General features: G+C 42.1%; 1 protein-coding gene across 1 annotated transcript; it reads right to left on the bottom strand.

Annotated features, from left to right (window-relative positions):
- Positions 1 to 5,620: 5,620 nt before the first annotated feature.
- oaz2a (ornithine decarboxylase antizyme 2a) lies at positions 5,621 to 12,093 on the bottom strand (the record flags this gene model as incomplete). Its single annotated transcript, XM_083762796.1, has 5 exons — positions 5,621 to 8,323; positions 8,839 to 8,924; positions 9,842 to 10,014; positions 11,812 to 11,946; positions 12,028 to 12,093. The coding sequence occupies 5 exons, from the start codon at positions 12,091 to 12,093 to the stop codon at positions 8,187 to 8,189; spliced, it is 597 nt and encodes a 198-aa protein (XP_083618922.1). The 3' UTR covers positions 5,621 to 8,186.
- Between the last annotated feature and the right edge of the window lie 459 nt (positions 12,094 to 12,552).

The raw sequence follows: 12,552 nt of genomic DNA, 5'->3' as shown, positions 1-12,552 counted from the left end.
ATTAATGACTTGCTGACTATCTCGCGATTTTAGCCTGGATTTAGTGTTCACGCCACATAGGCTATACATTGAAGACCACATAGGCTATAGCCTACATGAAGACCCGACTCCAGCAGCAGAACTGACAGGTAGGCTACAGTACCAAAAAAAAGCCCTATCTTGACCACAGAAACGCCCCTAAAAGACACGGTATCCTACCGTCGGTATACGTGTAACATAGTGTGTATAAATTGGCAGATTTTATTTTTTATTTTGCACGTCACTTTCTGACTTTCCAAAGGAAACGTTTTAATGCCTTATTGCTGTGTTGTTGGTGATTTGTGGATTCGTTTTAGATCAATCAGGGATCTGTTAATAACGTAATACTGTACTGCAGTCTGCAGTTGTTCCCAAATCCACATTTGTTGAGCCCCCATTAGACCCCCATTAGACACTACTTGATATGTATCAAACAAATTTGGCTAATAATAAATTAATTAACATAATTTCAAACATTAAACCATTTAAACTTCTTCACAAAATTATAGACTCAAAATCTATACATGCTGCAAGTGCTCCGTCTTCCAATAAATAAGGTTTATCAAGTAGAAATACATGTTTGGTTATGGTGACATACATTTTGTGCGTTGTACATTTACATGACATTGGCAGTTCTAATTTCAAACATTAAACCATTTAAACTTCTTCACCTGAACTGACCAGCTCGGTGAAATAACTCAGTACTCAAAACATGTTAATTTATATCAATTTTATTTATAACTGCCAATGTCATGTAAATGTACAACGCACAAAATGTATGTCACCATAACCAAACATGTATTTCTACTTGATAAACCTTATTTATTGGAAGACGGAGCACTTGCAGCATGTATAGATTTTGAGTCTATAATTTTGTTCTAAATACCTGCAAATTGACAAATTGTACATAACTCCTGTACTGGACGCTTTATCGTATAAAGTAAAGAAAATAAAGAACCAGACCACGTGATTAGACAAAAAGTCTCTGCAAAAAAAAAACAGTTTCTTACCCAAACTTACAAGTGAAACTTCAGTAGTATTTAACCCATTCTGACCTGAGATCAGATTCATACGAGGTTTCCACATGGACACACACTGGTCTGATTAACCCATTCTGACCTGAGATCAGATTCATACGAGGTTTCCACATGGACACACACTGGTCTGATTAACACGGTTCTGAATGTGAAAATCTGACATAACATTTCTATGTTCCGCATCTAGAGCCATATACTGTAAAATAGATTCCAGCCTCACAAGAACTATGCATACATTTCACCTGGGCTGGTGGTGATTCACATTAAATGCCAGCAAAGCCATCCATCCTTTAATCACTTGAAACATGTGAAATTATCCTTTACAAATGTTCAAAAACATCCTCACAATGCTGTGTTGTGAGTTTGTAGATCAGCCATTTTTACAATTGAACATTGTTGTGCGACTAAGTGTATATATTATGTAGGACTTAAGAGGTTAATTACAAAATGATGTAACAATAACTGAACGACTTCTACAAACATCTGTCAAAGGCATCACAAATTTTTAAAAAATTGCAGAGTGTGGTTGCCGCAGTGGCTTACATATGCCCCTCCCACTAGTATTGCCAGCCAATTACAATTTCAAGTCACGCCTTAGATCATGCGTAAGTAATTCGGAGGGGATTTAACCCCCGAAATTCATGTTTTTGCGACAAACGGTTACATTTCTCGCATTTGCGGCGCCCCCTATGGATGAAAATGGAATTGCTTTGACATGTGATTGAAATGTGGGATGGATTGGACATTCCGTTCGTGATTTATGGCATTTTTTGTGATATAGGCCCCTCCTACTAACTTCGGAAGACGATTACGGCCGAACGATACGCACTTTCAAAATTCTGCAGTTCAGTTTTAATTGGATGGGTCCAGAGATCACGTGTGCCGATTTCTGTGAGATTTGGACAAAATCTGTAGGAGGAAAAGCAAAAAGTGTGTTTTGGACAAAATTCAAAATGGCGGAAAATCTATCATGGCGGAAATGGGCGTGGCCTATATGGGGAGATGCGTCATGACCCAAGGAATCCAGGGAAAAAATATTTTTTATTTTACGACCTATGGTTCAAGAGTTATAAGCCAAAAGGTAAAGTGGGCTGTTATAGCGCCACCATGAGGCCGACCGATAAAATTTTAAGGTTAAATAATTTTAGGGATAATGTGGAATTATCCCTAAAAGTTTTGTAACTATAGTGATTACAGTCTCCGAGGAACAAATACTTGAATGTGAATTTTTGCCTTTTCCCATTCATGTCAATGGGGAAATTTAATTCACTAATAAATTCATATCAATTAAACTATACAACATTTCTCTTAACAAAATACAAGCACACGATTCCCGATTTTTCCGGTCAATTTGACATATGGCTCAAGTGCGTACAGCGTACAGTGTGGGAGGTATAAAGCGTCAAAATAAAGACTACTCCAGTGAAATAATAAAGTGTCACAGTTACAAGAGTCTGGTTGCCCATTCGGGCAACCACACTAATAAAGTGTTACAGTTACTAGAGTCTGGTTGCCCTTTGGGCAACCACACTAACTAAGCCTTAAAAATATATAATAATAGTCTAGCAAATCCACTTTACAAACTAAAATCAAATAAAAATAAACTGACAAAGGCACCATTTATAGATCGTATAAAAGGATGCTGGTGCCTGGTAGCGTGAAAGAGGCCACAATATCTAATATGTCTCTCCAGTGAAGTATTGTGTAACTACTGTACTTTACTGGTGGTCTGATACTCTATCTGCTAGCAGCTAATGGTACACTTATGTAACAATATTAAATATTTATCACAGCAATGACTTAGGGTTAGATCATTACCATTCTACGTACGTGTGTGTGCATGTGTGTGTGTGTGTGTGTGTGCGCGTGCGTGTGTGCATGCGAGTGTCGTAAATTGTGTGCAAGCGTTATGTGTCAGTGTACATATAGTAACTACTGCATGTGTCTACATTATCCTCTTAAACCCCAGTATGGGATAAAAAACAGAAGTCACCAGCATAGAGCCCTGAGGGACTTTCAGGTATCCAAGTATCGCCTAGCCCTAGGCGTTTAAGTGGTTGGTATGTGTGTGACAGTGAGGGAGTAAAAGATGCTCTCTTTTTCTCTTCTCTCCTAAAGTGCACTTTATAGTCCAATATTCATGAACACATTTACAAGTATCATCCCGATACGTCTGATATTTTACACTGAAACCCTGTTAGTTTCACAATTCATTCCCATCTGCCTTCCTCAAGGTTATGTGGCTCCTCTACACTCTGCAAATGGGACAGCAGGACTTATGTAATAAAGCCCAGAGCTGGACAGGCAGGAAGTCCATAACACAGATCTGTTGGTGCCACAGGGCCTGGATCAGAAATACCAAACCACTCACACATGCCTGCATGTGTGGGTACAATTCTAAAACTATTGCTTTTTCATGTTTTGGCAGCTAGGGCATACGCCCTTTTTACTCTGATATATTTGGATTTTGACATGATTTTTGTATTGAACTTAAAATACCAAATAAAGAAATTAAAATGTCTGTCGGTCTGTAATATTTCACAGCAGCCTTTCTGTAGCCAATCTGGGAAGAAACTGGAATTCCAGGAAACCTGTCCTGGATAATGTACGTCCACACCAACATTGCAACTGACAGATCATGCTAAGGGTTCAAATCTGGTTAACTAGCTTGTGCTCCTTATTAGGCTGCACACCTGCTGTTCATTCCTGATTGCAGGTGTTTCTCCGCCCAACACCCCTATAAAAGCCTTCCAGTACCTCACTCCTGCTTTCTCAAATTCTCACTCAGTCAGTCAATGCAGCACAGAACAGCGGCATGTCCTCATTGTCATGTTACAGTTACGCTCATGTGATTTTTAGTTTAGTCATTTTTAGTTGAGGAGAGTGGTTAGAATGGTCCTATGTGGGACTTGCCTAGCTCCTCTCCTTTCTTTTCACTTCCATTTTGGCTGACATATCCAGTCACTTTTGGTTCTTTATACTCATATATACTCTAAGGTCCACACATGAATGAGAGGTGTAGTTACTGGGTGTACTGCACGCCCACACACATGAATGAGAGGTGTATAGTTACTGGGTGTACTGCACACCCACACGCATGAATGAGGTTCACTTCCTGGATGTACGTGCAGTACAGCCCACACACATAGGAAACCTGTCCCATGGATGTGCTGCACGTCCACACACATGAATGAGAGGTGTAGTTACTGGGTGTACTGCACACCCACACGCATGAATGAGGTTCACTTCCTGGATGTACGTGCAGTACAGCCCACACACATAGGAAACCTGTCCCATGGATGTGCTGCACGTCCACACGTCATGAATGAGAGGTGCAGCTTCCGTGGCGTGCTGCGTTGTGGTGTGACAGATGATGCAGTGACCACTGATCAACCTCATTCTGAGGCGAGACTTTAGATTATGTCAAATGGAAGGAAGATTAAGGCTAATAGAGGACTATCTGCTCCTCTGCTCCAGAGGATTAGCAGCATATTTAGATTCCTAATGTCCTAACCTGGAGTCTGCTAATGCTGGCAGACAGCAGAAGTTACATCGTTTTGTGTTTTTAAGGATTGATTGATTGAATACTTTAGCAGTTTGAAAAAAAGCACAGATAAGTGCAGTTCAATACAAGTTTTAATGGCTAATATAGTGTTACAGGTCTGAGGAAGAGCCAGGTGGCTCCAAACGTTGCCAAACGAAGTTCGCAGGTGAAAGCATCATTTTGGTTGGTGTACAGATGGCCAGATGCATACTATATCTACCTGCAAACTAGATAGTATGCATACTAGATCTTGTACATCTAGTAGTAGTAGCTCACTAGTAGCTACAACTAGTAGCTAGTTACTGTGAAAATAATCACCCAAAAAGTAGCTGAACTACTTTTCGCATCACAAAATGTACTGCTCCTCAACACTGTAAAGCAAGCATATAGCCCCAACATGATCTCTAAATAGATCTGTCTAGAATAGATCACCTGACTTTGAAGGTAAGGTTGGCTGGTAGCCATGCAGAGCACTGTCTGAGCTGAGTCATGGATTACTAGCCGAGTCATCCAGTGTGTGTCTGAGACTTGGCCAGGGAGCTTGGCAGAACAACCTGTTCACTAATAGACATAAGATCAAACAAGCACACATGGGCACTAGCAGCCCCCACCTTCACTTAATATGGCCCACAAGTTAAAGGGACATACCACTCATTTTCAACATTGACATTAATATATAATATAAATATAAAAGTTGTGTGGAAATAATGAAGAAGTCGTCCCCCCCCCTTCCGTGTAGCCTAGAACTGGAGGTCTAGAACTTGGCATGTGATTTTCTTTTTTTTTTAATTTGTTTTTAGCTTTTCTGCCTTTATTGATAATATCAAGTAAAGATGGACAGGAAAGAGAGAGAGAGAAAAGGGGAGAGACATGCAGCAAAGGTCGCCATGAACAGGACTCGAACATGCGACACGCTGTCAGGCCAAAGCCTATATGTGGCATGCACCTGAACCACTTGGCCAGCGGTTACCACCGAGTAGATTTCTGTCTACAAGTATTCATCATAAAACACACAAAAGGAAGATGTATAACCATCTTTATTCTCCCCCCCCCCCCTAAAGACAAAAATGTCCAAAAGTATACAAGAGTGGATTGTCATCATATAGTTGCTAAGTCAATGTAAACAAATAACCCCTCTAAGCTATCATGAAGACAAAAAAAAAGGAACAATTGAGAAATATACAGAAAAATATACCTCTGAGAATAATATCTTGCCATTTTTCCTAACAGCTTATAGTCACAGCTCATTCATTAACAGTGAAGACTTAATGACTTATTCACACATGCAAAAATAAAGCTCTCCCTCTCTTGGCATTTACAAAAAAAGAAAACAGGCTCCTATTTAGAGCACTGTGCAGCAGTAAAAACAAATCACTTCAAAGTGTACAGTATGTACTGTTCCACCAATTGAATTATTATTAAGTGGACAATTGTAGCATTTAATGGTAGCATGTAATTGTATAATTTTTGGTTAAGCAGTCAGGGCCTGTGACCTTTAGGAAAAGAAATGTAATCACACAGCTGTTACAGCTGTTTTGTTTTTGTAAGACAAGACTTCCACCAAGTCTACAAGAGCTTGATGCTGTTACTGATGTGGGGAATGTATTTGACCAGTTCTTTTCAGACCGGTTTAAAGCCGGCTGAATTTAAATCAGGGACGACTTGAAAAGCATCAACCTGCTATATGGGATATGGATTCTTTGGCATATTTTCTTGGATCTTTCTTTTCTGTAAATTGGTATCCCCTATAGCATCACAGGGTGCTGGGAAGACAACAGGGTACACAAACAAAATACACATGGTGAAGTAGGAAAGATTCTAAAGTAAGACTCAAGAATGAAATGTTAAAGTTAAAAGTCATTGCATTCTTTTCTTAGGCACAGAAATCCTCCATTTCCCCCATTAAAAAAACATGACATATTTTCCTTCGGAGGCGATATACAATGGTTGTGGAGTTCTAGCTCTGCAGGACCTCTTTAACCACTTCAGCCCCTGTCGTCTTAGGGAACTGAACTCGGTTTCCGCCTACACCAAACCTCATCGTCAAAAATAGTGATCTACAAGCTCATAGCGCGCCACTCGGTGGCGCGCTATGAACTTGTAGGTCTGCTATTTTTGAAAAATCGTAAAAATGCTGCACAAATCTTGAATAGGTATATATTCTTTCAGAGCGAACTTTTTTTTATTTCGACGTCAGGCCTAAATGGGTTAAGAACTACAGAGCTAGATTTGTGAAAAACACAGTACTGGTAGATCTGCTCTACAAAATTAGATGTTGTATTGCAATGTTTTTTGTTCCTCCTGTGTTTTACAACGAATAAAAGGTGTGTGTTTGCGAGATAGAAAGTTGTGAATAGTGAAGTTAACAAACAGCTTAATAGTAGTTACAGTGCCTCCTTCCACCTGCTCTATAATTCAGCTTCTCAGGTCGACATTGCAGGTTGACATTGTACATTTCAGGCATTTAGCTTAGCGGATAAACAACTCTAGAATAAGCTTTAGTTAATTCATTCAATAGGGATCCTGTGATCTTAGAAGGGGGAACTGCCAGTACCAGAATAGATACAAGGAGTGGGGCAACACTGAATCTTTATCTGCCCATGTGGTTACAGATTGTCCTGTAACCAAAAATACCCCCAGGTTCAATCTCTTTGACAGCCAGGGGTTAAGTAAGGAGTGGTAGTTAAATGCAATGTACACAGAAATCCTACAAATGTTGACTACATCATTTTGACTCTTTTTTTTGTTGTCAAACAGACAGAATTTGGGCTTCAAAATGAATAACACAAGTTGGAATGATGATGTGATGTATTTCAACATGATGAGGGCGACCACCACAGAGGCTGATCAGGGATCAGCTTCTCCCCAATTATTCCTCAAAAACAGTTAAACTAAACAATAGGAAGATGTCGTATTTAGAATGCAGCTACCCCCCCCCCCCCCTCCCAAATACTTGCTTTGTACAGTTTATTTTATCTGAACTACTTTCCAAGAATGCTATAAAGCACGCAGATAAAACTAAACACATCGTGGGTTCATGGGTTGATGGTTGGGAGAAAGAAAATGGAAAAATGTATTCCAGAACGTACACAAACACACACATATATATATGTACATACACACACACACACACACACACACACACACACACACACACACACACACACACACACACACACACACACACACACACACACACACACACACACACACACACACACACACACACACACACACACACACACACACACACACACACACACACACACACACACACACACACACACACACACACACACACACCTTCTCCTTTTATCAAGAGTCTTCAAAACGGTATGTATGAGACCTCCCCGCTTCCTCCAGTCACAACTGGATTTTAGGTTCGGAGAGGTTTTTGGGTTGATGTCACATGAGGAAGTGGAGAGAAGGGTTGTTAGATGAAGGGGTTACAACTCCCCCCATGAGAGATGCGGCTGTTCTTCATCAGAGGAAGAGGAGGCAGGGTGAGGTGAAGGGAGGAACAGCGTCAGAGGAGGGGGAGGGGTCACATGGGACGTGGGTGGAGCCTGCCGACATGGCGTGGCCAGTCAGTCGTCGTCGGAGCTGCTGTTGCCGCCGTCCATGGAGTAGACCATGAAGAGAAGGTCTGGCCGCGGCGGAATGGCCGGGTTCCCTGGCTTCACCATCTCAAAACCCATGTAGTGGAACGACCGGATGACGACCGCTGGACGGCAAACACAATAACACACAAAATATTATTTTAGGTATATCGACACGATATACCTAAAGGGATACTTCACCCCTAAAATAACCTTTTTTTCCTATTGATTACTCACTCCATTGAGACTTTTTTTCTTGGTTTGTTTTTGTCGCCTTCCCAAGCAAATAATTTGATGACCAGAAGTGGTTCCCTATGGAGACACAAAGGTGCCTATATGAGTCTCCATAGGGAACCACTGCTGGTCATCAAACTTCTTTCCCTCTACAGAAAACATATTAACTGAAAATAGCCAGTCTAAAAGCTTATGTCGCAACACAACAAGGCTTGTGGCCGCTGTGAGCTTGTTCGCCATTTGTCACATTGGAAGACACATTGTGGCTGTACACACAGCCACAATCCCGGTCACCATGTTAAGGGGTTGAATGCATGTCATAATGTGATGTCTCTACTCTACTTCCCGAGTGCCGTGTGATAAAATATAATCTCAATAAAAAAAGAAATTTGCAAAAAGGTCTTACATCGATCCTCTCGGTTTTTGCCGAACCAAAGAAACACGTGGTTGACTTTGAGTTTCTCTTCAGCGAACTCCAGAAGAGCAGTGAGACTGAGAGAGAGAGAGAGAGATTTTGTATTGTTAAACATTTGTATAAATGGCAAATGGTGCATTTATAAACAGCAATATTGGTAATTCCGTTAAAACAACCTTAAAAATGTGACAGACAAAAAGTGAAGATGCCAAAATAGAGATAAACAGAGAAGGGGTGGTGTGGGAAGAGAGGGGGGGTGAAAGAGATTGAGAAGGGGGTGAGACAGGAAGACAGAGAGAGGGAGGGAGGGAGGATGATGTACTGAGCTTTTAATGTTTTATGTTTTTACATAAGCGCTGCATTGTTATATAATGCAGCTGGCAGCGAGCCGACAGCTGCCAAGGTGACTCTGCTCTACCAGCATGGCACACAACCCCCCACCCCCATGACGCATGTCCTGTGAGAACGCACAGCTCCGACTCATATTTTGCAGTTTAAAGCATTGACATAAACAAATTAATTACCGGTACAGTAGTTTCACAGACGAACGTATTTTCAGTACTTTTACTTCTACTCCGCTACATCTCAAGAGTCAAATATTATCCTTTACTCCACTGCAATTATATGAAAACTTTAGTTACTAGTTACTTTGTAGATTTTAATTATAATTACAAAACATGTATTAACAACTTCAGCCCGGTTTCGGCCATTTTAAAATAGCCTGTCTACAAGCTGCGACGCATTGCGAGCTTGTAGATCTGCTATTTTCAAAATATTTAATATACATGAAATACATGGGAAATTCTGCATAATGACTAATGTGTACTTCTACTTTTACACATTGCATTTTGATACCAATACTTTTGTACTTTTAAATCAAGTCAAACAGCCGGATTTTTACTTGTAACTGTAATTGATAATGGTCAATGATCAAAGGGTGCGCTTCTTTATCTGAGTGTCTACTACAGTATGGGTCAGCGCCCCGCCCCCTTACCCTTCTTTGCTGCCCTCTACCAGTGGTCCAGGGGGGATCTCCAGGAAGAGGCTTCCAGCGGACAGTGCCGTGTCCCAGCAGGCTGAGCGGCGCTCGTTGAGCTGGTAGTGGAAGTGGAGAACAGGAGGATTCCCGTTCACCTCGGCTAGGCGACTCACAGACAGTCGGTCATCCTAGTGGGGCGGAGAAAGGAGAACACCACATTTATTGTGGGCTCGCTCCAGCGAGCACACACACACGTTCTCTACAGCCACTTTGTTTTTGGCATCCAACTACTTCCACGTACTTTGTGCTAGGAAATCTAGTTAAAACTTCAACATGTTCAGCTTTATGCAGTTATTTTGCTTGTATCTTTCTTTTGTAAAAGCTTTTGCATGAGGAAGGGTCAGATCTTTCTAGGTTCACACAGAGGTGCCATCGGTGGCTGCTATAGAAACGCATTCAAACGTCTTCCGCTTCCTGGGGCGGCACTGAATGCGTCACCATCCATCATCACGGCGAAAAGTCTTTTTCTTTTTTTACTTTCTCTTCAGCTTTAATACATTTAGGCCTGAACTCGAAATTTTAAAGCAATCTTCTAAATCCTCCAGTTTTCTGAAATAAATATTTTCACGATTTTTCTAAAATAAAATAGCAGACCACTCGGTGGTGCGCTATGAGCTTGTAGATTTTTTCAATAGCTAAATTATAACATGTTTAAAACACCAAAAGGGGTTCCCGCCCAAAATGGGTTAATACATTTTCTACTGTACATCATATACATTGCAGTTTCTGCAGGAACTGCTTTTCTAGTTTATTATTGCGTTATTACTGTACAAAGGTATTATTAGTGTCATTGGCAAGCGGACTATTGACCAGCGCTTAAATTTATTTTTGCCATATACCCAACTCAACTCTTCGAATTGTAAAGTATTCCTATAGAGATAGGCATTAGGCAACCACACTCACAGGATTGCATCCTTCTAGTTCAACCTGTTCTGCTGTATTGTTCCGCATGTTTTGTTGGTGTTCCTTGAACAGACTTGTGAAGACAAATATCCCATCGGGGACAACAAGGATTATTATAATTATTATTATGATAATAGACGGGTAGAGATACATGTACACTACACATACATCCTGACCTACAATTCAATCATGCTCAATTCATAAGCATAGAGAGAAATACAGCCTCCAGGACAGAGGGGCGAGCAAGCAGAAATGTGAGTATTGGAATGTCGGTCCAACCTGCTCGATTCGCGAGTATTAGCTAATCTACAGTAAGTGTGGGGGAAGGGGTGTGGAGTTGGTACGGGTGTGCCATGCCCTTGATTTGTTAGTGGGTCCATCACCAGTGTTTTGAATTGGATGTGTAGGCAGCAGAAGTCACTGAAGGGAGTGCATAACTGGGTAGAAATAACATTTAGGGAGGTTTAGGATAATGCCATGACAAAGCAACATTTTAATCAGTTATTAGCAGATTGTGTAACTAGCTGGGGAGATTGTCTGCATACTGTCTTAAATATTTGTTGAGCGAAAGGGTGAGAAACATTAGCAGGACCTGTGTCTGTGGTCAAACAGACACAGGTCATCCCCAAAACATCAAGTTTCCCGGGTTCCATGTTCCCCGCTTACCCCAAAAAAAGGTTAGGGTTTTAAGTGGGTTGTAAGCAGGGAACATAGAACATGTCTCACCTTGTGTACTAGTGCGTGCGCGTCTCACCTTGTGTACTAGTGCATGCGTGCGTGTCTCACCTTGTGTACCAGTGCGTGCGTGCATGTCTCACCTTGTGTACCAGTGCGTGTGTTTCTCACCTTGTGTACCAGTGCGTGCGTTTCTCACCTTGTGTACTAGTGCGTGTGTGTCTCACCTTGTGTACTAGTGCGTGCGTGTCTCACCTTGTGTACTAGTGCGTGCATGTCTCACCTTGTGTACTAGTGCATGCGTGCGTGTCTCACCTTGTGTACAAGTGCGTGCGTGCATGTCTCACCTTGTGTACTAGCACGCTAAGAGAGGGATCCCTGATAGTCCCTCGCCCACCCGGGATCTTTTGCTGTGGGAGAGGGTCATCAGGAGCACCACAGAGGCCCCAGGCCCCCTGTCGAGCAGCACAGTCTGGACCCCGCTAACCAGGAACTGGATGGACACAAACAAAGAGAGAGAGAAAGGAAAAGGAGAGAGTCAGATAGAGTTCACAAAGGGGCACGGTGGCCCAGTTGGTAGCGCTGTCGACGGCGGGGACGCTGTGGTCGTGTTCTCTCCTCTGCACCATCAGCGCCCATACCCTAGGTGGGGTTGGCGGCGGCGCTGATGTGTGGAGTTTAGCCTTTCTGTGTAGAGTTTGCATGTTCTCCCCATGTCCCCTAGGCCTAGAGGGTAGGTAATGGTATCCTCACAGAAAACATTCCCCCGCATACCCCTAGTCAGCCTGATGGAGGGAAAAGGAACTGGTTGGAATAACATGTTCCTTCCAACTGCACGCACTACGTCAGGGGAAACTCCACTATCAGGTGGTAAGTAGCTCATACATTGATGAGCTCAGTTCAGGGCTCTCCCCAGGTTGGCAGAGGGAGAGTAGCGCCCAGGTTTATAGCGTCGGCAATGGGCAGAGTTCACTAAACTATTGGATGGGCAGGAGACTAAGCAGGAAGGTCACCCAGAGGTGAGAGTATTATGGGTTGCCATTGATTGATGGGTGAGAGAAGAGAGGTTGATCAGTGACGCATGGATC

The sequence above is a fragment of the Protomyctophum parallelum genome (assembly GCF_964188405.1).
Source record: "Protomyctophum parallelum genome assembly, chromosome: 4".
Taxonomy (NCBI): Eukaryota; Metazoa; Chordata; class Actinopteri; order Myctophiformes; family Myctophidae; genus Protomyctophum; species Protomyctophum parallelum.
This window is presented reverse-complemented; position numbering and strand designations above follow the sequence as displayed.